The 24719-nt window shown below is 49.1% G+C and overlaps 1 protein-coding gene across 4 annotated transcripts in view; it reads left to right on the top strand.

The window, feature by feature from the left end:
* The window catches only part of LOC120977073 (heterogeneous nuclear ribonucleoprotein H-like), a 68050-nt gene that overhangs the window by 27742 nt on the left and 15589 nt on the right, over window positions 1-24719 (top strand). For 2 of the 4 annotated variants that reach the window (XM_040404859.1, XM_040404851.1), the window contains exon 11: window positions 7767-7862. In XM_040404859.1, the coding sequence (XP_040260793.1) occupies window positions 7767-7852 (86 nt within the window). In that variant the 3' untranslated portion in view covers window positions 7853-7862. Of the gene's footprint in view, window positions 1-7763; window positions 7863-24719 lie in introns of all 4 variants that reach the window. The other 2 variants (XM_040404843.1, XM_040404835.1) reach the window with 1 other exon arrangement.

Below are 24719 nucleotides of genomic sequence, written 5' to 3'. Positions count from 1 at the left end.
CCCGCACACCCGCAGCAAAACAGTCCTCTGCCTGAAGGCGCGCCCCCACCCACCCGGGTGGGGGGCCGGCTCCTCCTTTTCAAGGACGTCTGGATGGCTCACGTCTCCGACGCCTGGGCCCTCGAAATTGTGTCCTCCGGATACAAAATCGAATTTGCATCCTTCCCTCCGGATCGGTTCTTTCGCTCCCGCCCCACGCGAGACCCGAAAGACGCGGCTGCGTTCTCCGCGGCCGTTCAAGCCTTACTGGACAGGGGGGTGATTACCCCCGTTCCTCTAGAGGAAAGATTCCAAGGGTTCTACTCTAACCTCTTTGTAGTTCCCAAGAAGGGAGGTTCGGTGCGGCCCATTTTGGACCTCAAAAAGCTCAACCGTTTTCTCCTCCTTCGACGGTTTCGGATGGAGTCCCTCCGCTCCGCGGTGGCTTCCCTGGAGCAGGGAGATTTCATGTCTTCCATCGATATACAGGATGCCTACCTCCATGTTCCGGTAGCCCAGTGTCACCATCGCTTCCTTCGATTCGCCGTGGGGGACCTCCACTTCCAATTTGTCGCCCTTCCCTTTGGACTGGCAACAGCCCCCCGGGTGTTCACCAAGGTCCTGGCCCCGGTTTTAGCCTTACTCCGTTCCAGGGGTGTTTTTCTGCTACCGTACTTGGACGATATCCTCATCAAGGCTCCGTCCCTTTCTCAAGCGGTTGCCAGCGTGGATCTCACTCTAGAGACTCTGGCGAGGTTCGGTTGGGTCATCAACTTCCCCAAGTCCTCTCTTCCCCCCCCAGACAACTCGTCTTCCTGGGAATGCTTTTAGACACGGGAGCGGCGGAGGTACGTCTTCCCTCGGAAAAACGTCTGATCCTCCGTGGGGCGGTTCGGGGTCTCCTTCTCCACCGTCGACCGTCCTTCCGCTTCTGCATGCGGGTATTGGGGCAGATGGTTGCCTGCTTCGAGGCGATCCCATTTGCGCAGTTTCACCTCCCGCCCTCTCCAACGGGCGATCCTCTCCTCCTGGGACAAATCGCCGCAGTCTCTGGATCATCCCTTCCATCTTTCGCCTCCGGTGCGGTCATCTCTCCGCTGGTGGTTACAGTCCCCTCTTCTGGGCAGGTCCTTTCTGCCACTCAACTGGTTGGTGGTTACAACCGATGCCAGTCTCTCGGGCTGGGGAGGCGTGTTTCCTCCCCGATCCGTCCAGGGCATTTGGTCTCCATCGGAGTCCAAACTCTCGATCAATGTCCTGGAACTGAGAGCGGCCCTTCTGTCTCTACGACACTGGACTCATCTGCTGAAGGGTCATCCAGTTCGTGTACAATCAGACAACGCCACGGCCGTGGCGTACATAAACCACCAGGGGGGCACTCGCAGCGCTGCAGCGATGCGAGAGGTCACCAGCATTCTCCGTTGGGCGGAAGCCCACGTCCCGGCCCTATCTGCAATTTTTATTCCAGGGGTGGACAATTGGGCGGCGGACTTCCTCAGTCGCACCACCGTCGACCCCGGCGAGTGGTCTCTTCACCCGGAGGTATTCGAGGCCATTTGCCTTCGTTGGAGCATTCCGGACGTGGACCTCATGGCCTCAAAATTCAATCACAAGGTCCCCGCCTATCTGTCCAGGGCCAGGGATCCGGGAGCTTGCGGAGCCGACGCCCTCGTTCTTCCTTGGCGAGGCTTCGCGCGCCCATACATATTCCCTCCCATCCCTCTCCTGCCCAAGGTCCTTCGGAAGATCGCGGCGGAAGGCGTCTCGGTGATTCTGGTCGCTCCGGACTGGCCCCGCCGGTCTTGGTATGCCGACCTCATGCTGCTCCTGGCAGACTCGCCCTGGCCACTGCCCGCCAGGGAAGATCTTCTCTCTCAGGGACCGATCTTCCACCCGCGTTTAGGGTCCCTACGTTTGACGGCGTGGTTGTTGAGACCACCGTCCTGACACGTAGGGGCTTTTCTGCGGACGTCGTCCGCACCATGATCCGCGCCCGTAAGCCGTCCTCTTCTAGGATCTATTATAGGACCTGGAGGACTTTTTTGGGGTTCTGTGCCGAGCTGGGGATTCCTCCGCTCCGCTTTTCTCTCCCCACCGTTTTGTCCTTCCTGCAGAGCGGACTGGCCCAAGGTCTAGGCCTTAGTTCTTTGAAGGGTCAGGTATCTGCGCTGTCCATTTTGTTTCAGCGCCCACTGGCCCCCCTTGGTCCTGTCAAGACCTTCCTTCAGGGCGTGGCTCACGCGGTTCCCCCGTATCGCCCTCCGGTACCCCGCCCTGGGACCTGAACCTGGTTCTCTCAGCGCTCCAGGCTTCTCCTTTCGAGCCTCTGCGGACGGTTTCCTTGCGACTTCTGTCCTGCAAGGTTATTTTCCTTGTAGCCATCACCTCTCTTCGGAGGGTGTCCGAATTGGCTGCACTCTCCTGTCTGGAACCTTTCCTAGTGTTCCACCAGGACAAGGTGGTTCTTCGTCCGGTCCCTTCCTTCCTTCCTAAGGTGGTCTCCGCCTTTCATCTGAACGAGGACATCGTTCTCCCCTCTTTGTGTCCTTCCCCTTCCCATCCGCGGGAGAGGAAGCTTCATCGCCTGGGCGTTGTCAGGGCGCTCAAGATTTACCTGGAAGTAACCAGCTCTTTCAGGCATACTGACTCGCTCTTTGTGGTCCCGGAAGGGTCGCGCAGAGGGATGGCGGCATCCAAAGTTGCTATCGCTCGTTTTGTCAAGATGGCTGTTACTGAGGCTTATCTCGCCAAGGGCAGGGTTCCTCCCCTTGGTGTTACCGCTCACTCCACTAGAGCGGTCGGGGCTTCCTGGGCTCAGAGAAATCGGGCTTCTTCGGAGCAGATTTGCAAGGCGGCCACTTGGTCCTTCTTGCACACCTTCACCAAGTTCTACAGGGTGCATACTCATGCGTCGGCTGACGCTGCTTTAGGCCGTCTGGTGTTGCAGGCGGCAGTTGATTGATGCCTCTGGTGTTGGTTGAGTTTGTTCTGGTCCCTCCCTTCTGGGACTGCTCTGGAACGTCCCATGGTTTCCTGTGTCCCCCAAGGAATATGGGCGAGAAAAGGAGACTTTTGTATTACTTACCAGTAAAGTCTCTTTCTCGCTCTTCCTTGGGGGACACAGCACCCGCCCTTCATTGGGTTACAGTTGTGGTTCCGGCTTGGTTGCCCCCGTTGGGGCTCGACAGTTCTTTTTCTGGTTGGTGGTTATCTTTCACTACTTGGACACGCAACTGGCAGTCTCTTCTCCAGGCTGAAGGGTATAGCTGATGGAGGAGGGGCTTACAGCTTTCGCTTAGTGTCACGCCTCCTAGGGAGCAGAGCTATACCCATGGTTTCCTGTGTCCCCCAAGGAAGAGCGAGAAAGAGACTTTACTGGTAAGTAATACAAAAGTCTCCTTTTTGCTGCTCAGAATGGGTTTGGAAAAAACTGTATTAGAATGCAGGACAGCCACATGTTACTGTCTATCATGGCTCTGAGTGAGGATTCAGCAGACAGACTGACTCCTACTATCCACATGAATGAGCAGGCAAGGACTGAGTTCTCAGGGTGATGTCATAAGGAGGCATCACAGGCCTTCACTCAAACTGCCTAAGCCCGCCCAGCCTTAGCAGGAAAGCAGGAAGTGAACAGCAGAGTGAGGATGTAATAGCAAGATGGGAAAATCACTAAGTCCTTGGTGTTCTTTTAATTTTAAATTTACTTGTATGTTATAAAATTAACTATTATAAAATGTAACACCAATAAGCAGCTATGATGCTGTTAGCTTAAATGGTTAGGAATAGTGCTATGATCTGTAATCCACGCATAGGAATGTTTTTCACTCCATTAACAATTTTGCTACCGGTGCCGGACGGCGCTGGAGCAATGTTTAAACATGGTATCTGCTTCACCGCTTCTGAAACCGCTCGTACAATTAAAATATAAAAATGTTTGTCCAATATGCTAACTGGCGTAACAGAAAAGTATAAAAATGGCTGATTTGCCATTTTTTTCATCGCTTCTCCTACCCCAATTTTTTTTTATTTACATTATTAAGCGGAGACTGCTCGACTACTTATGCCAGGTCTAAAAAAAAAGTGGACGGGGTCAAGTCCGTCTCCTTTACATTTTCCTACGCCTGTTTTGGAAGCTGTTTTACTTTTAGAACTGGCGCAGGATCCGCAAAAGTTATGAAGAAGCCGGCGCCTCTTCACAAAATCCGCGGAACCACCACCAGTTAGGGCTTTATTAGGACCGGTCTCTAAAATGCCGGTCTTAATAAATGTGTCCCATAAAACCTCTACATATGTAATAACGTAATTGTACTGACCCAGAGAATGAAATGGCACAGGGGTCATTTTTTGCCGCAAAGGGAACGCTGTATGGACTAAACCCATAAAACCGTGGAGGAATTGCATGTTTTTTGGTTGTTTTTTTTTTTCCCCCACCATTGTATGCCATATTAACCCCATGTACTGCGCAAGGTACGCCGGGTGCTGGGGCAGGATCGCGGCAAAATCGGGGCACCATGGCTGCTCTTACCGGCAGGCATCTGTGCCCGGTAAGGGCAGCATGGTGTCTTTCCGCCCCCCTGCAGCTCGAAGCGCTGCGATTGGTCGGTCAATGAAGCAGAAGGAAGCTGTGGGTCAGGGAGGTGACCGGTGCTGAACAAGCACCGGTCTCCTCCGAGGTTAGACAGGGGACGCCAGTGTTTGGATGCATGGAATAGCCTTCCTGCAGAATTGGTCGCTGCAAATACAGTGAAGGAGTTTAAGCATGCATGGGATAGGCATAAGGCCATCCTTCATATAAGATGGGGCCAAGGGCTAGTCATAGTATTCAGTATATTGGGCAGACTAGATGGGCCAAATGGGTTCTTATCTGCCGACACATTCAATGTTTTCTATGGCGCCCCTGCCACTTTTCAGCGACATTGTGCTTCGTCCACATCGTCGGTACGCTTCGGCTTACCTGGACGATATTTGTCATCCACAGTACCGACTGGGAAAGTCACCTACCCAAAAGTGCAGGCTGTAGTGGACTCCCTTTGGAAAGCTGGCCTAACCGCTAACCCCAAAAAAAGTGTGGATGGGGTTAGAAGAGATTAAGTACCTGGGGTTTGTCATTGGGCGCAGTCATCAAATCCTAAGTGAACAAAATGGAGGCGATACGGAATTGGCCCTGACCTGTCACACTAGGCAAATGGTCATTCCTGGGAATGGTGGGCTATTACATGAGGGTTTGTTCCCCACTTTGCTACTCTAGCCGTGCCCTTGACAGGACTCTTGAAGGGACACAAGTCCATGATGGTTCGCTGGGACGATCGGGCAGAAGAAGCTTTCTCCGCTTTGAAGTCTGTCCTGTGCGGGTCCCTGGTTTTGGTGACTCACGACTAAAGGGAGTTTAATAGTACAGACCGATGCCTTCGAAGTAAGCCTCGGTGCTGTACCGTCTCAGGAAGTCATTGGGGAGGAGCATCCCATTGTCTTCCTCAGCCGTAAGCTCACCCCCAGCCGAGACCCAGTTGTAGTATAGTGGAGAGAGAGTGCCTGGCTATCAAGTGGGCACTCTAGTCTCTCTATTTATTGGGGAGAAAATTCTGCCTGGTGACTGACTACTCCCCTCTCAAGTGGATGAACCAGGGAACCAGGCCATGGACAGAAATGCCTAGGTCACCCGATGGTTTCTCTCCCTACAAAACTTAGTTTTCATTGGGAACACAGGGCAGGCCTGGTTACAGAGAAACACGGATGCCCTGTCCCCCCGGGTACACTGTCTGGTGTGTGTTCACTCCCCTGAACAAAGTGTGTGTGTGGGGGGGGGTTTATGTGAGGCAGTGAGGTTTGATCTGGGAAAACGGGTAATTTACCTCCCAGCATGTGCTGCTGGGTTGATTTTCAGTCAGGTGAGGTCAAATACCGGACCGGATTTTAAATTAAATAAAACAGGTTGGTGCTGCTACAGCAAAGACCCGTTTGAGGCAGAATTGCTGCATGGTGTAAATTGCCACCAACACTGCAAGGTGACTTTTTGTTTGAATATGACTGTTTGTTTTGTCACTTGCCTAAAGTGTGAATAAAACGCTGAACTGTTTGATCCAAAGAACTTATTGTTGCCTCTATACTGCGTCCGGCTAATCCGAGGTCTACCAGAGCGAGTCCCCACAATATACACACCAAGCATTCACAGCTCTGTTTCACATCTGCAGTAAAACACATGTATACTACAGTATACGCACACATCTCTGCTGCATTCACACATTATCATGCAGGCATTCTAGTACAGTTAAGGCCTCCTGCACACAAAACGTATGTGTCCCTTTGCCGTATTGCAGACCGCATATTCCAGATCCGCAATACACGGGCACTGTTCCGTATGCTTTCTGCATCACGGATGCAGAACCATTGACTTGAATGGGTCTGCGGATGCGGAACGGAAGCACTACAGAGTGCTTCTGTGGTGTACCCTTCCGTTCCACAAGAAGATTAGAACGGTTTGGAATCGCGGACGCCATTCAGTGAATAGATCGCAATCCGCATGTGGCTGGCCCACGGTTAGTGCCCGTGCATTGCGGACCTGTCTGCAGCACGGAGCACTTGCGTTCGTGTGCAGTTGGCCTAATGAAGTTGTTTTTGTTTTTTCTCCACTGATCTGACTTCTCCCACAATGGCATCATGAAAGGTTCTTTTAGGTACACAAAGTCAGACCTTTCATATCTTTTTCTACTGTGTGAGTACCTTCAACATGGGAGAGGGTTGTTTCTCGGTCTTGTCATTGAGCTGAATGATCATTTATCCTCCCCTGCTGGCCTGCACTGATCCGCAGATCAGTGTTAATCAGGGAGAGTGAATTGTTGAGACACACTTTTTCTCATTGATCTAGCAAAGCGATATTTGAGCACAATGTCTGATCATTAAAGGGGTTGTCTGGTTCAGAGCTGTACCCGGACATACCCATATTTTCACCCAGGCAGCCCCCCTAATGTTGGCATCGGAGCATTTAATGCTTCGATGCGGTCCCTTGCCCAGCGCTAGATTGCGCAGGGCAAGGGTTCTTTTGTTTACAAGAAGACACTGCCGGGTGGAAGCTTCCGTCCGGTAGTGTGTTCGGTGACTTCACCGGGTTTGATGGGTGGGATTTAGCGCTGCCCTAGCCGTTTTACTGGCTAGGGCAGCGCTAAAGCTCGCCCATCAGTGCCGGTGATGTCACCGGGCTTCCTGGCAGCCGGATGGAGAGCCCGGGTCGTCAGCGGGACTCCTGAAAATGCCTTTGCACTGCACGATTTAGCGAAGGGCAAGGGAGAGCATCTGAGCATGAACTGCTCCAATGCTCAAGTCGGGGGGGGGGGGGGGGGGGGGGCTGCCTGGGAGAAAATGGAGGTATGTTCAGCACTGAACCCGGACAAACCCCTTTTTAAGGAAGGAGTCAGAGGCCTGAAACCTGACACTGGGCTATAAGATGCAGGGACGTTCAATAAGATGTTTCTTTTTATTTTTTTGTGAAGAAAACAAAAAAAATACATCTGTAGTCCAAAAACAATAGTACGTGACATCCTCTGTGAATAAATAAAAAGAAAAAAAAAATGTAAAAGCTCTTTAAAAATTTAGACATTTAAGGGTTGTTTGGGTTAAAACCAGAACACAAAATTAGGAAACAATGGATTGTAGGTTACTGAAACTTTTTAACTTTTCTTATTGGGCAGGTATTAAGCTGATAGCTTCACAATACTTTCATGTCAATAATTTTGTATAGTCATGTGCATTTTGTTTCCCCTAATACTGTTCGTTATTGTATTTCTAAGCAGCAAGCACACAAACAAATTATGGCAGTCCTGGATCACAGGCAATGAGTGGCAGTTATGGAGCAGGATATGGAAGTCAAGCCAGTTAAAGTGGTTATGGTAACTAAGTTTTCTTAATTCCAATCCTGTTATGCATGTTCAGTGTTTGTTACTGTACACTATTTAATTTTTTATTTTTTTTAATCAGCTTTCTTAATAATCCCCTTAACGCAGAACGGTGTGCATGTTCGGCGGGGGGGGGATGCATTGCCAGATTGCATCCGCCATACATGCACGGCAGATGATTGAGTGAGCACCGGAGCGGTGCGTGCCCAATCTCTGCAGGGGTCCGGCAGTCCCTGATAGCCGGGCCCCTGCTGTATCCGCCAGCATCACGGTTTACAGTGATGCCGGCAGATTAACCCCTTCTATGCCGCGGTCCGCACTGATCCCGACATAGAAGTGGTTTGCGGCGGGTGTAAGGCGGCGAATAGAGTCCCCGCGCTACTGTGGCGGGGACCAGATGCGTGACAAGGCAGCCCAATGCTGTGCAGAGGCTGCCCAATGCCCTGCACGGCATCGGGACCTCAGGCTGGGGTCTCCTAGGCAACCTATTTGTGTACTACTCACTGTAGTACACGAACAGGCAGTGCATTACAATACAGTAATTGATAATGCATTGGAGAGGGGATCAGACCCTCAAAAGTTGAAAGTCCCAGAGTGGGACAGAAATAAAGTTTAAAAAAAAAAAAATGTTTTGAATAAAGAAAATAGTTTCAAGTAAAAAAAAAAAAAACACCCCTTTCCCCTGATTTTATAATAAATTTTTTAAACAGGAAAAACCGCACATATTGGGTATCGCTGCGTCCGTAACGACCGGGCTCTATTCACATGATCCACCCCGTCTGATAGACAAAATAAAAAACTGTAAAAAAAAAAAAAGCCATTTGTCACCTTACATTACAAAAAGTGTAATAGCAAAGCGATCAGTCTTATGCACCCCAAAATTGGCCCAATCAGAGTCATCTAATGCTGAAAAAAATTAGCCCCTACATAAGACATTCGTCCCTAAAAAAATAAATATATGGCTTTCAGAATATGGAGAAACTGAATGTAAAACTGAAACAAACAACCCAAAAAAGTAGTCATATTGGTATTGTCGCGTCCGTAACAACCTGCTCTATAAAAATAGCTCATGATCTAACTTGTCAGATGAACGTTGTAAATAACAAAAACAGTGGCAAAACTGCTATTTTTGTTACCTTGCCTCACAAAGTGTAATATAGAGCAACCAAAAATCATCTGTACCCTAAAATAGTACCAACAAAACTGCTAGCTTATCCCGTAGTTTCCAAAATGGGGTCACTATTTTTGTAGTGTCTACTCTAGGGGTGCATCAGGGGTCTTCAAATGTGACATGACAAGTTAAAATTATCCCAGTGAAATCTGCCCTCCAAAAACCATATGGTGTTCCTTTCCTTCTGCGCCCTGCCGTGTGGCCATACAGCAGTTTTTGACCACATATGGGGTGTTTCTGTAAACTACAGAGTCAGGGCCATAAATGAGTTTTTTGTTTGGCTGTTAACCTTTTCTTTGTTAGGGGAAAAAAATGATTAAAATTGAAAATCTGCCAAAAAAGTGAAATTCTGAAATTTCATCTCAATTTTCCATTAATTCTTGTGGAACACTTAAAGGGATAACAAAGCATGTAAAATCTTTTTTTTTTTTTTTTCTTTTCTCCCAGGCTGTGAGCTCTCCGCTGCGATTGGCCAGTGCTACAGCCTAGGAGAAGGAGACGCCCGCAGAACAAGGGCAGACTCCGCCTACTATAACCAAGTCCCCGAACATACCGGAGGACATAACGGGAGAACGGAGCTGCGCCCAGGGATAATAGTAAGTGCAGTGAGATCCCTGGGCGCTGCTGTATGTCATGATACTTAGTTCACAATGTCAGGATTGGTGAAAGGTCCTCTTTAAAGTTATCACCACATAAAGTGAAGCATGTCAGATTTTCAAAAATCGGTCTGGTCCTTAAAGGGGTTATCAGAGTTATTTTTTTGTTCTTTCTATGTTCCTAACTGGGCAAATGTAACCACTTTCCAATTCACTCACTTTATCTCCGGTGGCTGGTATCTCAGATTTCACTGAGTCACATGACCTATGATGTCAGCTTCTCTCCCTGCTCTGATAAAGGTCGTTTACAAGCCTGTAAACGAAACGTCACTGTGCTGGCCACGCCCCCTTCACTGCCAGCTGTGCTCTAACCTAGGAATCTTAACCCCTTCAGCTGCACAGACTCAGGGCTGAAGTGTTTACTGTGTAGCTGCAGACAGTGAGGAGACACATGCTGGGCACGGGAGCTGAAAGAAGTTCTGCAAAGCATTACAGGTAGGGGGGAGATCCTGTGTGTATTAGCAGTGTCATATAAGTGGAACTTGTAGTTCTACACTTACAAGTTGCTGTTTTCTCCCAGCACTCAGGGCAGCTCTTGTATCCACTCCCTTAGCAGTGTTATTATACAGCTGGGACTTGTAGTCCTACACATACAACAAGCTGCAGCGTCTCCCAGCAGGCAGACATGTCACTCAGGGCAGCTTTTGTATTCACTCCCTTAGCAGTGCAGGGGGAGGGGCAGAGATTGTTTTTATTGCATGTAAACAAAGGGCCAGAAAAGAACCAGGGAAATGAGGAAATAGATATATTTTTGTTTTGCATAAAACTTGCTTAGCTCAGTTATATATCAGATATTCAGTGGTATATTATTTTTTTTCATAACTCGGATAACCCCTTTAAGGTGAAAAATTGCCCACTCCTTAAGGGGTTAAACTACACAGTTAATAATAACTCTCAGAAAACGAACCAAATAAAATTGTCACCCCTGCGATCAGCTGGTTTAAGAGAAGGCCACTCGCTGTTGACATTGCAGCGGTGAGTAGGTGTAATTACACTCGCCTAAAGAATTATTAGGAACACCATACTAATACGGTGTTGGACCCTCTTTTGCCTTCAGAACTGCCTTAATTCTACGTGGCATTGATTCAACAAGGTGCTGATAGCATTCTTTAGAAATGTTGGCCCATATTGATGCATCTTGCAGTTGATGGAGATTTGAGGGATGCACATCCAGGGCACGAAGCTCCCGTTCCACCACATCCCAAAGATGCTCTATTGGGTTGAGATCTGGTGACTGTGGGGGCCATTTTAGTACAGTGAACTCATTGTCATGTTCAAGTAACCAATTTGAAATGATTTGAGCATTGTGACATGGTGCATTATCCTGCTGGAAGTAGCCATCAGAGGATGGATACATGTTCTCATTCTGTTTACGCCAAATTCGGACTCTACCATTTGAATGTCTCAACAGAAATCGAGACTCATCAGACCAGGCAACATTTTTCCAGTCTTCAACAGTCCAATTTTGGTGAGCTTGTGCAAATTGTAGCCTCTTTTTCCTATTTTAAGTGGAGATGAGTGGTACCCGGTGGGGTCTTCTGCTGTTGTAGCCCATCCGCCTCAAGGTTGTGCGTGTTGTGGCTTCACAAATGCTTTGCTGCATACCTCGGTTGTAACGAGTGGTTATTTCAGTCAATGTTGCTCTTCTATCAGCTTGAATCAGTCGGCCCATTCTCCTCTGACCTCTAGCATGCACAAGGCATTTTTGCCCACAGGACTGCCGCATACTGGATGTTTTTTCCCTTTTCACACCATTCTTTGTAAACTCTAGAAATGGCTGTGCGTGAAAATCCCAGTAACTGAGCAGATTGTGAAATACTCAGACCGGCCCGTCTGGCACCAACAACCATGCCACGCTCAAAATTACTTAAATCACCTTTCTTTCCCATTCTGACATTCAGTTTGGAGTCCAGGAGATTGTCTTGACCAGGACCACCCCCCTAAATGCATTGAAGCAACTGCCATGTGATTGGTTGACTAGATAATTGCATTAATGAGAAATAGAACAGGTGTTCCTAATAATTCTTTAGGTGAGTGTATAAGAAGCCGTCCCATTCATTTCTATCCTAAGGATAGGTCATCAATATTAAAATTCTGGAAAACTCCTCAGTTTATTTTTTCAGTGTCACTATATTTAAAAATGTAGATAATCCTGCAATTTTTACACTGACCATTTGGCGTAATAGGTCATGACTCCCTGTTCTGTACCGTAAATATTCTGTAGCCATTATCGTTATTACCACAGTCAGAATGTCAGAATTACCATGACAAGTGACACACACACACACTTTTTGCCCTATAAGACGCACCTAGGTTTTTGAGGAGGAAAATAATGCAAATTTTTTATTTTTTTTTCACGCAACGCACAAGTAATGCGTGAAAATCACCGCTCATCTGCACAGCCCCATTGAAGGGAATGGGTCCAGATTCAGTGCAGGTGCAATGCGTTCATTTCACGCATTGCACCTGCACGGAATTCTCGCCCGTGTGAAAGGGGCCTAAATGGAAGACCTTCCTTCAGGGGGTGGCGCATTGCGTTCCTCCTTCCATTCTCCTGTGGAGCCATGGGACCTGAACCTGGTCTTAGATGCTCTTCAGTCTTCACCGTTCGAGCCTTTTTGAAGGCATTTTCTTTTTGTCTCCCTTACGGTTGCCTTTCTTGTGGCTATTACCTCCATTCGCAGTGTCTCTGAACTTGCGGAAATCTTTCAGGTCTCCCTTTTTCATTATTCACCAGGACAAGGTCGTTCTGCGCCCATTTCTCTCCTTTCTTCACAAGGTCGTTTTTTTGTTTTTTTTTTGCATTAATGAGATTGTACTGCCTTCATCTCATCGTAGAGTGTGGTCTCTCCACTGTCTTGACGTCCAGACAATCTGGCTGTATCTGAAGTTAATGGAGTCCTTCCGCCGCTCTGACTCCCTGAGGGGTCACATATGGGCTTGCCAGCCTCCAAGGCTACCATCTCCTGTTGGATTCGGTCAGCCATGAAGCTAGCCTAGGGTTGAGCTCCTCCTTTCAGGTTGACCGCTCACTCTACTAGGGCATCAGGCTTCTGCTTCCCAGGTCTGCAAGGCTGCTACCTTGGCCTCAGTTTATAACTATTCTAGGTTCTACCACATCCAGAGGTCGCAAAAAAACGCCTGTACAAGCGTCATTGACACCTATTCAGCCCATTTTACTCCCTGGATAATGACTAAGGCATGCAAATCCTTTGCTATTGGTTGGTTTGGGTGGCTGCCAGAGTGATACAGCGCCCTGCAGCAGGGGAAGCTGGAAGGAGAAGGGGCCGGCTCCTGAGAGTTTCTACAGTAAGGCGAGCGGGCGCACTGCACCCCGGGAAACGTGACTGCAGAGGAGCTGAATAGGTTTCCTCAGAGGTGACAAACAGCCCCGGACATCAAGGTGACAAGTGTGTAGTGCAGGGTGTGATCATCTCACACTGCATTACATTCATCATACACTGCAGCATACACATTGCACACTGATGCATGTAGTGTGTGTGTGCTATACACCCCTCACATTTTTGTAAATATTTTATAACTTTTCATGGGACAACACTGAAGATATGACACGAATACAATGTAAAGTCAGTGTACAGCTTGTATAACAGTGTAAATTTTGTGTGCCCTCAAAATAACTCCACACACAGCCATTAATGTCTAAACAGCTGGCAACAAAAGTGAGTACACCCTTAAAGAGGACCTTTCACTACAATAAAAAATCTAAACTAAGTATACAGACATGAAGAGCGGCGCCCAGGGATCTCCCTGCACTTACTATTATCCCTGGGTGCCGCTCCGTTCTCCCGGTATAGGCTCCGGTATCTTCCGATTTTCAGCTCAACTGGGAGGAGCCTGCTCTTGTTCTCCTGGGCGTCTCCTTCTCCCAGGCTGGAGTGCTGGCCAATCGCAGCGCTCAGCTCATTACCTGAGTTTTTTTTTCTCTCTCAGGTTATGAGCTGAGCGCTGTGATTGGCCAGCACTCCAGCCTGGGAGAAGGAGACGCCCCAGAAGAACAAGAGCAGGCTCCTCCCAGTTGAGCCGAAAATCTGAAGATACCGGAGCCTATACCAGGAGAACGGAGTGGCGCTCAGGGATAATAAGTGCAGGGCGATACCTGGGCGCTGCTCTCCATGTCTGTATACTTAGTTTAGATTTTTTGTTGTGATGAAAGGTCCTCTAAGTGAAAATGGCCAAATTGTGCCCAATTACCCATTTTCTCTCCCCGGTGTCATGTGACTCGTTAGTGTTACAAGGTCTCAGTTGGGAATTGGGAGCAGGTGTGTTAAATTTGCCGTGCTTGCTCTCACACTCTTACTGGTCATTGGAAGTTCAGCATGGCAAAGAAATCTGAGGACCTGAAAAAAAGAATTGTTGCTCTACATAAAGATGGCCTAGGCTATAAGAAGATTGCCAATACCCTGAAACTGAGCTGCAGCATGGTGGCCAAGACCATACAGCGGTTTAACGAGACGGGTTGCACTCAGAACAGGCCTTGCCATGGTCGGCCAAAGAAGTTGAGTGCAAGTGCTCAGCGTCATATCCAGAGGTTGTCTTTTCAAAATGGACGTATGAGTGCTGCCAGCATTGGTGTAGAGGTTAAAGGGGTTGGGGGCCAGACTGTCAGTGCTCAGACCATACGCTGCACACTGCATCAAATTGGTCTGCATGGCTGTCATCCTAGAAGGAAGCCTCTTCTAAAGATGATGAACAAGAAAGGCCGCAAACAGTTTGCTGAAGACTACTACTAACATGGATTACTGGAAGCATGTCCTGTGGTCTGATGAGACAAAGAAACTTATTTGGTTCAGATGGTGTCAAGCGGGTGTGGCGGCAACCAGGTGAGGCGTACAAAGACAAGTGTGTCTTGCCTATAGTCAAGCATGGTGATGGGAGTGTCATTGTTTGGGACTGCATGAGTGCTGCCAGCTGGGGGAGCTACAGTTCATTGAGGGAGCCATGAATGCCAACATGTACTGTGATACTGAAGCAGAGCATGATCTCCTCCCTTTAGAAACTGGGCCGAAGGGCAGTATTCCAAATAATAACCCCAAACACCCCTCCAAGATGACCAGTGCCTTGCTAAAGAAACTGAGGGTTCAGTTGCTGGACTGGCCAAGCATGTCTCCAGACCTAAACCCTCATTGAGCATCTGTGGTCTCTAACACCCACCTAGCTCCATGATGTCGCCATGGAGGAGTGGAAGAGGATTCCAGTGGCAACCTATGAAGCGCTAGTGAACTCCATGCCTATAAGAGTTTAGCGGTGCTGGGAAATAATGGTGGCCACAATAAATATTGACACTTTGGACACAATTTGGCCATTTTCACTTAGGGGTGTACTCCCTTTAGTAGCCAGTGGTTTAGACACTAATGGCTGTGTTATTTTGAGGGCACACTATATTTACACTGTTATACAAGCTGTACACTGACTATACTCTGTATCAAACTGTCATATCTTCAGTGTTGTCCCATAAAAATAATAAAATATTTTCAAAAATGTGAGGGGGTGTACTCACTTTTGTGAGATACTTTATGTAGTGTAGTGAATGCAGGCAGACTATTATAGCCAAATGATAAAGTACAGGTTTAATTCCGCTATATTGGACTGGACTTTTATCACTTTGGTATAATTGCCTGATGTTGTTTAGATAAGTAATGGTTCCCTGCATGCCCACCTCTTAGGCCACGTTCATGCACCAACGCTATTTATTTCTGTTCTGCTCCGTTAGATGAGCAGAGCAACAAAGTACTGGATCAGGCACGTAAGGCTGGGTTTTTGTCATACCTTACATACTGTGGCATCCTTCACTATAGACTTCCATTATAAAAAAGAAAAAAAAATTGTGTGTATGTATGTGTGTATATATATATATATATATATATATATATATATATATATATATATATATATATATATATATATATATATATATAATCTTGCCACAAAAAAAAATGTGAACCCTTTTGGAATGATGGATTTCTGCACAAATTGGTCATAAAATGTGATCTGATCTTCATCTAAGTCACAACAATAGACAATCACAGTCTGCTTAAACTAATAACACAAGAATAAAATGTTACCATGTTTTTATTGAACACACCATGTAAACATTTACAGTGCAGGTGGAAAAAGTATGAACTTTTTAGTAACTGGTTGAACCTCCTTTGGCAGCAATAACTTCAACCAAACGTTCCCTGTAGTTGCAGATCAGACATGCACAACGGTCAGGAGTAATTCTTGACCATTCCTCTTTACAGAACTGTTTCAGTTCAGCAATATTCTTGGGATGTCTGGTGTGAATCGCTTTCTTAAGGTCATGCCACAGCATCTCAATCGGGTTGAGGCCAGGACTCTGACTGGGCCACTCCAGAAGGCGTATTTTCTTCTGTTTAAGCCATTCTGTTGATTTACTTCTATGTTGTCCTGTTGCAACACACATCTTCTGGGAGCTTCAGCTGGTGGACAGATGGCCTTAAGTTCTCCTGCAAAATGTCTGGTAAACTTGGGAGTGATTTTTCCTTCGATGATAGCAATCCATCCAGGCCCTGACACAGCAAAGCAGACCCAAACCATGATGCCCCCACCACCATACTTCTCAGTTGGGATGAGGTTTTTATGTTGGTGTGCTGTGCCTCTTTTTCTCCACACAGTGTTGTGTGTTTCTTCCAAACAACTCAACTTTGGTTTCATCTGTCCACAGAATATTTTGCCAGTACTGCTGTGGAACATCCAGGTGCTCTTGTGCAAACTGTAAACGTGCAGCAATGTGTTTATTTTTTTGGGGACAGCAGTGGCTTCCTCTGTGGTATCCTCCCATGAAATCCATTCTTTAGTGTTTTACGTATCTTAGATTCGCTAACAGGGATGTTAGCATATGCCAGAGACTTTTGTAAGTCTTTATATGACACTCTATGATTCTTCTTCACCTCATTGAGCAGTCTGCGCTGTGCTCTTGCATTCATCTTTACAGGACGGCCACTCCTAGGGAGAGTAGCAGCAGTGCTGAACTTTCTCCATTTATAGACAATTTGTCTTACCGTGGACTGATGAACAACAAGGCTTTTGGAGATACCTTTATAACCCTTTCCAGCTTTATGCAAGTCAACAATTCTTAATCGTAGGTCTTCTGAGAGCTCTTTTGTGCGAGGCATCATTCACATCAGGCAATGCTGCTTGTGAAAAGCAAACCCAGAACTAGTGTGTGTTTAGTATATTGTTTAGTATAGGGCAGGGCAGCTGTAACCAACACCTCCAATCTCATCTTATTGATTGAACTCCAGTCGGCTGACACCTCACTCCAATTAGCTATTGGAGATGTCATTAGTCTAGGGGTTCACATACTTTTTCCACCTGCACTGTGAATGTTTACATGGTGTGTTCAATAAAACATGGTAACATTTAATTCTTTGTGTGTTATTAGTTTAAGCAGACTGTGATTGTCTATTGCTGTGACTTAGATGATCAGATCACATTTTAGGACCAATTTGTGCAGAAATCCATATCATTCCAAAGGGTTCACATACTTGTTCTTGCAACTGTATATACACACTTTTGCAGAACTTTGCAGGGTCGGAAAGCGTAGTCTACCCCTTTTTCCATCCTGCAAAGTTCAGCAAAAACATGTAGGCTAATGTATACTTAATAAAGTGCTGCATATAAGGCTTTTTTGTTTTGATCTTTCGACAGAATCTGCAACAGAGGCTCCAAATGCAGCTTCCAACGCAGATGTGAGCAAGTGTAGGCCTGCGTATTTTGGATTTGAATTACTCTTTCGTACTCCTTGGGTAAAAATACTCCTCAAAAATGGTTAGGAGTATTTTTACTCTTCTGGAAAAAACAGTGTGACTGCTAACCACATCCATTCCTTGGCCTCTACTGACCTCAGTTTGAGTCGCAAGGTCCTGCAAGCAGCGGTGCGTTTTTCGCATGGCTGTCTTTTCCCACCCTCGGGAACTGCTTTGGGTTGTCCCATGGTGGTGTCCCCCAATGCCTTTCATGAACTGGATTTCTCGTTCATTCCATTGGGGGACACAGACCATGGGTATAGCTTAGAGATATTACTAGGAGGGACACTATGCAAAAAAAGAAGCTCCTCCTCCTCAGGCTATACCCCCAGGCACCTCCAGGAGAACTTCAGTCTTTGCTTAGTGTCCGTTCAAGGAGGTTGACATTTATTCTTCTCCTGTTTGTTATTTTTTTCTGGTTTCAGATGGGGACGCAGGGTCAGCATGCGCTTTCCTGGCCCCTGTGTGGGTCTGCACGGTCTTCTGAAGTTCCTGGCTACCTCCCATTCCCACCACAGAAGAAAAGTGGATCCAGGCTCGACATGTTAGCTCTGGCATCCCACCAGCTGCTGGGACACCTGCTGCCTACCCTCCACCAGAGCACTGACTCTCCTTGATTGGAGTCAGACGTCTGAAGAGGTGAATCCCTGCTGGTCTGTGACATCGAGGGAGCATGCTGTGCAGATAAGTATTGCCAGCTTCAATCTCCTCCTTTCCCCCCCCCCCTCCCCCCACCCCTCATGTCGTCTGTCTGGCGCTCTGTGACCTGAGGTGAGCTAGAGAAGGACCGGCTGGGGGCTTTTTTCCCGTTGGGAGGGGGCCCTTCTGGGGAGGGCTGGTGATTCCACTGATACCTGCCTGCAGCTCAGACTATGGCCGCACCGGCGGCAATCTTGGCACTGAAGGAGTGTATTTTATCTTATGGCCGCTGCGCTCTCTGCAGCTCCCGTCGGCCTGCTCCTCCCGATATTAACCCCCGCTGCGCCGTTTCTGGCGAAGGGGTGTATTTGAAGTGCGCGCGCGCGCTTATTTCGCGCCGCAATGACGCGTCCAAGGGGGCGGAGCCTCGGCGTCCAGCTCTGTCTCTCCCTACGCCGGAGACTCTGCTGGATTGCGGCCGTGCAGCTCCTCAGTTCTCGGTGACCGGAGACTTCTGCTGTTGCCTGGGTGGTAGGAATTGCAGCAACCTGGTAGGAAATCTTTTTTGGAATACCATCATGCCTAAACCTGGGCCCCTAAGCCTTCCAAGGCTCCTCTCAGGCTCCACTGGAGTCATGTAAAATATGCCTTAGGCCTTTTTCTGTCACTGGTTCCTGTGACTCATGCCCTGCTCCCGGACAGGATCAGCCTCCTTCTCTTGCTCAGCCCGGTCCTCCCTCTGCCCCTGCGGATCCAGCGGTACCGCCTGGCCTCCGCCATGTCTAATGCGGCAGCTGATCTGGCCTTAGTTGCCAAGGCAGCCATGTCCTTCATGGAGCGCATGGCGGCTACTACTCCAGTGGCATCCACCACTCCATCCCCTCTCGCGACTCTCACAGAGGGCGTCTGACTTCTAAAAGGCAGCGTGAGCGGCAGCATTCCTCCTCGGATGACTCCGCTTCTCCCCCTCGCCTTGAGGCATGCCCGGTTGACTCTCCCCCTCGCAGGGAGCGCAAATCCGATGGGGAATTGTCCGGATCGGACGAAAGTCACGGAGCGGGAACCCCTGCCTAAGCTTTCCACCATGGTAACCGAGTTGGTGGCAGCTGTCCGTGACACTTTTATATACAAGGGGATTCTCCTCCCTCCACTAGTCGGGAGTCTCTCCTTTTTCCACCCAAGAAACAGGAGTCCGCCGTGTTCCCTATTCAGAGGAATTCACTGCGGTCCTATCAAAAGCTTGGGATCGACCTAATCAAAAATTTTCGGCCACCAAGCGTATGGATAGCTTTATCCTTTTCCAGCTGACACAGTGGAAAAGTGGACTTCTTCCCTAAGGTAGATCCTCCGGTGGCCAGGTTAGCCAAGAACACGGCCCTTCCCGTCCTAGACGGTTCCTCTCTGCAGGATGCGGTGGACAGACGTTTGGATTCACTTTCCAAGTCCATCTTCTCGCTGGCGGGCGCTTCCCTGCGACCGGCCTTTGCGTCGGCTTGGGTCGCCGAGCCCTTACAACGTGGTTGCAGCGCCACCACCAGGATCTGTCAGAGCAGGACGCCTCTGCAGATACTCTGGATTTTATCATCCAGATGTCTCAAGCGTCTAAATATCTCTGTGAGGCTTCAATGGACATCGGCTCCCTCTTTGCCCGTATTTCGGCCCTCTCTGTCATTCAGCGCAGGGAGGTCTGGCTGAAGGTGTGGGATGCTGATGCCTCATCCAAGCGATCCCTCGCTAACCTTCCCTTTGAAGGGTCCAGGCTCTTTGGGGCTCAACTAGATGAATTCCATTTCTGCCGCAACAGGGGGCAAGAGCACTCATCTACCCCAGCCCAGGACCAAGCGTCCCTTTCGGTTCGGCCTTCAGGTTTCCGGGGCCAGTTCCTTTCGTCGCTTCTCCACTGCCAGGACGCCGTCATCCTCATCGGCAGGGGGGTCCCAGGACTCCCGCAAGAAGCCTTTCTTCAAGCCCCAGCCTTCTTGGCGGCCTCGGGCGCAGTCAGCCCGTCCTCCTGCTCCAAGCAACCCTCCGCATGAAGGGGTGCCCCACCCCTCGTGGTGGGGGGCCGTCTGCTCTCCTTTCAACAGGTCTGGAGGGCTCACGTTCAGACGCCTGGGCTCCTGGAAGTGGTGACGTCCGGCTACAAGTTGGAGTTCGCGTCCAGCCCGCCGGAACGTTTTTTCCCTTCTCGCGTTCCGGGGGATCCAGCCAGGGCCTCGACCTCTTTTTTGCGGTCTTCTCTCTTCTGGACCGTGGTGTCATTTCCCCCGTTCCCCCAGAAGAGCAAGGGACAGGTTTTTACTCAAGACCTGTTCGTTGTTCCAAAGAAAGAGGGGTCAGTACGTCCAATCTTGGATCTAAAACTTCTCAACAAGTTTCTACGGGTGCGAAGTTTCGCATGGAGTCCCTTCGCTCCGTTATTGCTTCTCTGAGTCCAGGAGAATTTCTCGCGTCTGTGGACATTCAAGACGGCCTACTTGCACGTCCCTATTGCAGAGTCCCCACCATCGCTTTCTGCGCTTTGCCATAGGGGGGCGTCATTACCAGTTCGTCGCCCTACCTTTTGGTTGGCAACCGCCCCTCGAGTTTTTACGAAGATTCTGGCGCCTCTCATGGCGCTTCTTCGCACCAGGGGCATCTCTTTGTTACCATACCTAGACGACATCTTGATAAAAGCTCCGTCTCTTCCACAGGCCGAGGACAGCATCCGAATCACGGTTCAATCCCTGGAACGGTTCGGATGGCTGATCAATCTCCCCAGTCCTCTCTGCACCCCTCCAGAGACTTTCGTTCCTGGGGATGATCTTGGACACCTCGATTTCTCGGGTGTTTCTTCCAGATTCCAAGGCTTCCCAGATTCGTCTGGCAATGGTGCTCCTTCTACGCTCTCCACGTCCCACCATTCGGGAGTGCATGCGGGTGCTGGGCCTTATGGTCTCCTCTTTCGAGGCGATTCCGTACGCCCAATTTCACACTCGTCCGCTACAACAGATGATCCTTGCCCTCTGGAACAAGAACCTCGGGGTCTAGACACTCCTGTTCGTCTGTCCCGGCAAGTTCGAGCGTCTCTCCCTTGGTGGCAGTCTCCCCTGAACCTATCGTCAGGAAAGTCCTTCCTTCCGTTCTCCTGGGTCGATAGTCACCACCGACGCCAGCCTCATCTGTTGGGGAGGTGTTCTCCGGAACCTCACAGTTCAGGGTGTCTGGTCGACGGAGGAATCCCGTCTCCCGATAAACGTTTTGGAATTGAGGGCGATTTTCCACTCCCTCTCCCATTGGACTCCTCTCCTGGCGACTCGCCCGGTGCGGGTTCAGTCGGACAATGCCACGGCTGTGGCTTATGTCAACCATCAGGGCGGGACTCGCAGTCGGGCAGTAATGCGGGAAGTAGCGAGGATCCTCTTATGGGCGGAGTCTCATGTTCCAGTATTGTCGGCAGTGTACATCCCGGGAGTCGACAATTGGACGGCGGATTTTCTGAGTCGCACCAAGGTGGATCCGGGAGAGTGGTCTCTCCATCCGGAGGTGTTCGAGGACATCTGCCACCGATGGGGCCGTCCGGACGTAGATTTGATGGCTTCCCGGCTCAACCACAAGGTGCCGGTGTATCTTGCCCGCGCTCGAGACCCACGGGCGGACGGGGTGGACGCGCTGGTATTTCCATGGCAGCGGTTCAGCCTCCTTTACGTCTTCCCTCCGATTCCTCTGTTGCCGAAGGTGCTGCGCAAGATCGAGGCGGAGGGGATACCAACCATTCTCGTCGCTCCGGATTGGCCTCGTCGCGCCTGGTTCTCCAGCGTCGCTCGTATGTTGGCGGACGTTCCCGTGGCCTCTGCCCGACAGAGAGGATCTCTTGTCTCGGGCCGCTCTTCCACCAGAATTCACGGCAGCTGCGTTTAACGCGTGGCTGTTGAGACCGCCATCCTGAGGAAGAGAGGCTTCTCTGATGCGGTGGTAGAACCATGATCAGGGCTCGAAAGCCGGCTTCTTCTCGAATCTATTATCGCACCTGGAAAGCCTTCCTGGTGTTTGTGAGAAATCGGGCTACTCGCCCCTACGTTTCTCTGTCCAGTGGTGCTGTCTTTTCTCCAGTCCGGCCTCGACATGGGTCTGTCGCTCAGTTCTTTAAAGGGTCAGGTTTCTGCTTTGGCTATCTTTTTTCAGAGGTCCATTGCCTTTTTGAGACCTGTAAAAACCTTCCTGCAGGGGGTGGCGCATTCGGTTCCTCCGTATGTGCCTCCCTTGCCCCCCTGGGATCTCAACTTGGTTCTGCGCGCCCTTCAGGCGGCGCCTTTTGAACCTCTGAGGGAGATCTCTCTGGTTTTACTCACCTGGGAAGGTAGTTTTTCTGGTGGCCATAACCTCCATCAGGCGAGTTTCGGAGCTGGCCGCACTTTCCTGCCGGGAACCTTTTCTGGTCTTTCACCAGGATAAGGTGGTGCTCAGGCCGGTGCCTTCTTTTTGCCCAAGGTGGTTTCTCCCTTCCACCTTAACGAGGATCTTGTCCTGCCCTCTTTTTGTCCTTCTCCGGTGAACCCCAAGGAATGTGCCTCTCCACTCCCTGGACGTCGTCAGGGCCCCGAAGGTGTACCTGGGGGCTACCGCTTCCTTCCGGCGTTCAGACTCTCTCTTTGTGATTCCTGAAGGGTCCCGTAAGGGCCTGGCGGCTTCCAAGGTCACCGTGGCGCGGTTGGATCCGTTCCGCTATTGCTGCGGCATATCGCGCTCGCGGCCACGTTCCGCCGTCGCGGATTACCGCTCACCTCCACAAGGGCAGTGGGTGCTTCCTGGCTAGACGCAATCGCGCATCAGTTTCCCAGTTGTGTAAGGCGGCCACTTGGTCGTCCTTACATACTTTCACAAAGTTTTATCAGTTACACTCTCTGCCTCGGCTGATGCTGCTCTTGGGCGCAGGGTATTGGCAGGCTGTGGTTCCGGTTTGACTACTGGACGTTTATTCCTGGCGGTGTTGGATTTGTTCTTTTTTCCCACCCCATGGACTGCTTCTGGGACGTCCCATGGTCTGTGTCCCCCAATGGAATGAACGAGAAAAGGAGATTTTTGTGAAACTCACCTGTAAAATCTTTTTCTCGTAATTTCCATTGGGGGACACAGCTCCCGCCCCCTTTTTGGTTTACGCCTTAGGGTGTGCTGTGTGATGGTTTCCATAATGTTTTGTTTCCGTTCTCCTTCTCCTACTGCTTTTGCAACGACTGAAGTTCTCCTGGAGGTGCCTGGGGGTATAGCCTGAGGAGGAGGAGCTTCTTTTTTTGCATAGTGTCCCTCCTAGTAATATCTCTAAGCTATACCCATGGTCTGTGTCCCCCAATGGAAATTACGAGAAAAAGATTTTACAGGTGAGTTTCACAAAAATCTCCTTTTTTGTATTTGCTGTAAAATCCATTTCTCGGTTGATGCATTGGGGGACACAGATTAAACCCTTGTTTTTTCTCTTCAGTTTCCAGAGTTCTCCGGGATTCTTGTTTTGATAGTTCTCTTCCGGGTTCAGGACATGTTGGCTTTTGATTTTCGATCTGTTTTTTGTAGTGCTCCTACTGCTTTAGTACCAACTGGTTAGTCCAGTGTCCGTGCAGAGGGCATAGCCAATACTTTCTTTTTCTAGTGGCAGATGGGCATATACCCATGGTGCTCTGTCCCCCAATCCCATCCAACAAGAAATGGATTTTATGTTAAGTACAAAAATCTAGTTTTATGGGGGTTCTACAGTTGTGGCCAAAAGATTTCAGACTTGCACAAATTTTGGTGTTTAGGAAATTTACTGCTTGTGTTTTTAGATCAGATGTTTATATCGTATACTGAGCTACAATTATAATAATTTCATAAGTTGTCCTTTTATCACCACTAATGATGAAAATGCTGTTTTCCATATCTGATCCTGGCAATTATTAGTGTATCAATCTGTGTGCAGCACTTTCTAAGGCATTGGCCATCCCCAGATCACTTAATAGTGATAGATGTTGGTAAATATTATATGCCATATGTGCAGTTCTCCTGAATGTATTAGTCACTTCCAGTTCAGGACAACTGCGCATCCAGCTGGCGCATGCGCAGTAGGTTAAATAAGCTGAAGCCAGGAATTGCAGACCGCATGGGCGCTCTAATAACATCTTGTTGCACCTGCGTGAGATTATAGTGCAGGATCTGCTTGACTTCAGAGGAGCTTGGAGGGAACTTCATGATGGAGGGGAGGTGTGGGGCTCAGTCAAATGAGCAATCAGATATAACTACAACTAACCAAAGAGCGAAATCAACCATTCTTCAAAAATATTGGACAGTACTTGCCTCCAATCCAGAGCTTGAACAGATTTTATCAGCACATCCAACACTGACGTGACATGGGGAACAAAATCTAGGAGACCATCTTGAGCGATTTCCCACCTTAAATAAGAAATGAAAACCTGCTGGATAGGTTTCTACATTAGGTGTCATTTCCATGCAGCATTTCTAGGGAGTGCCTTAAACTGTGAAACTGGATGTTAGGTTAATTCATAACTGCTTGTGGTAGGGCAGTCCAGATAACTAGTGCAGCTCGGGAGAGGTTCGGATTAGGGATCGTCCGATTATCGGATTTACCGAT

This window comes from Bufo bufo, chromosome 1, assembly GCF_905171765.1.
Source record: "Bufo bufo chromosome 1, aBufBuf1.1, whole genome shotgun sequence".
Taxonomy (NCBI): domain Eukaryota; kingdom Metazoa; phylum Chordata; class Amphibia; order Anura; family Bufonidae; genus Bufo; species Bufo bufo.
Note: the sequence above shows the minus strand (reverse complement) of the source record. Positions and strands in the feature narration are given on the sequence as shown.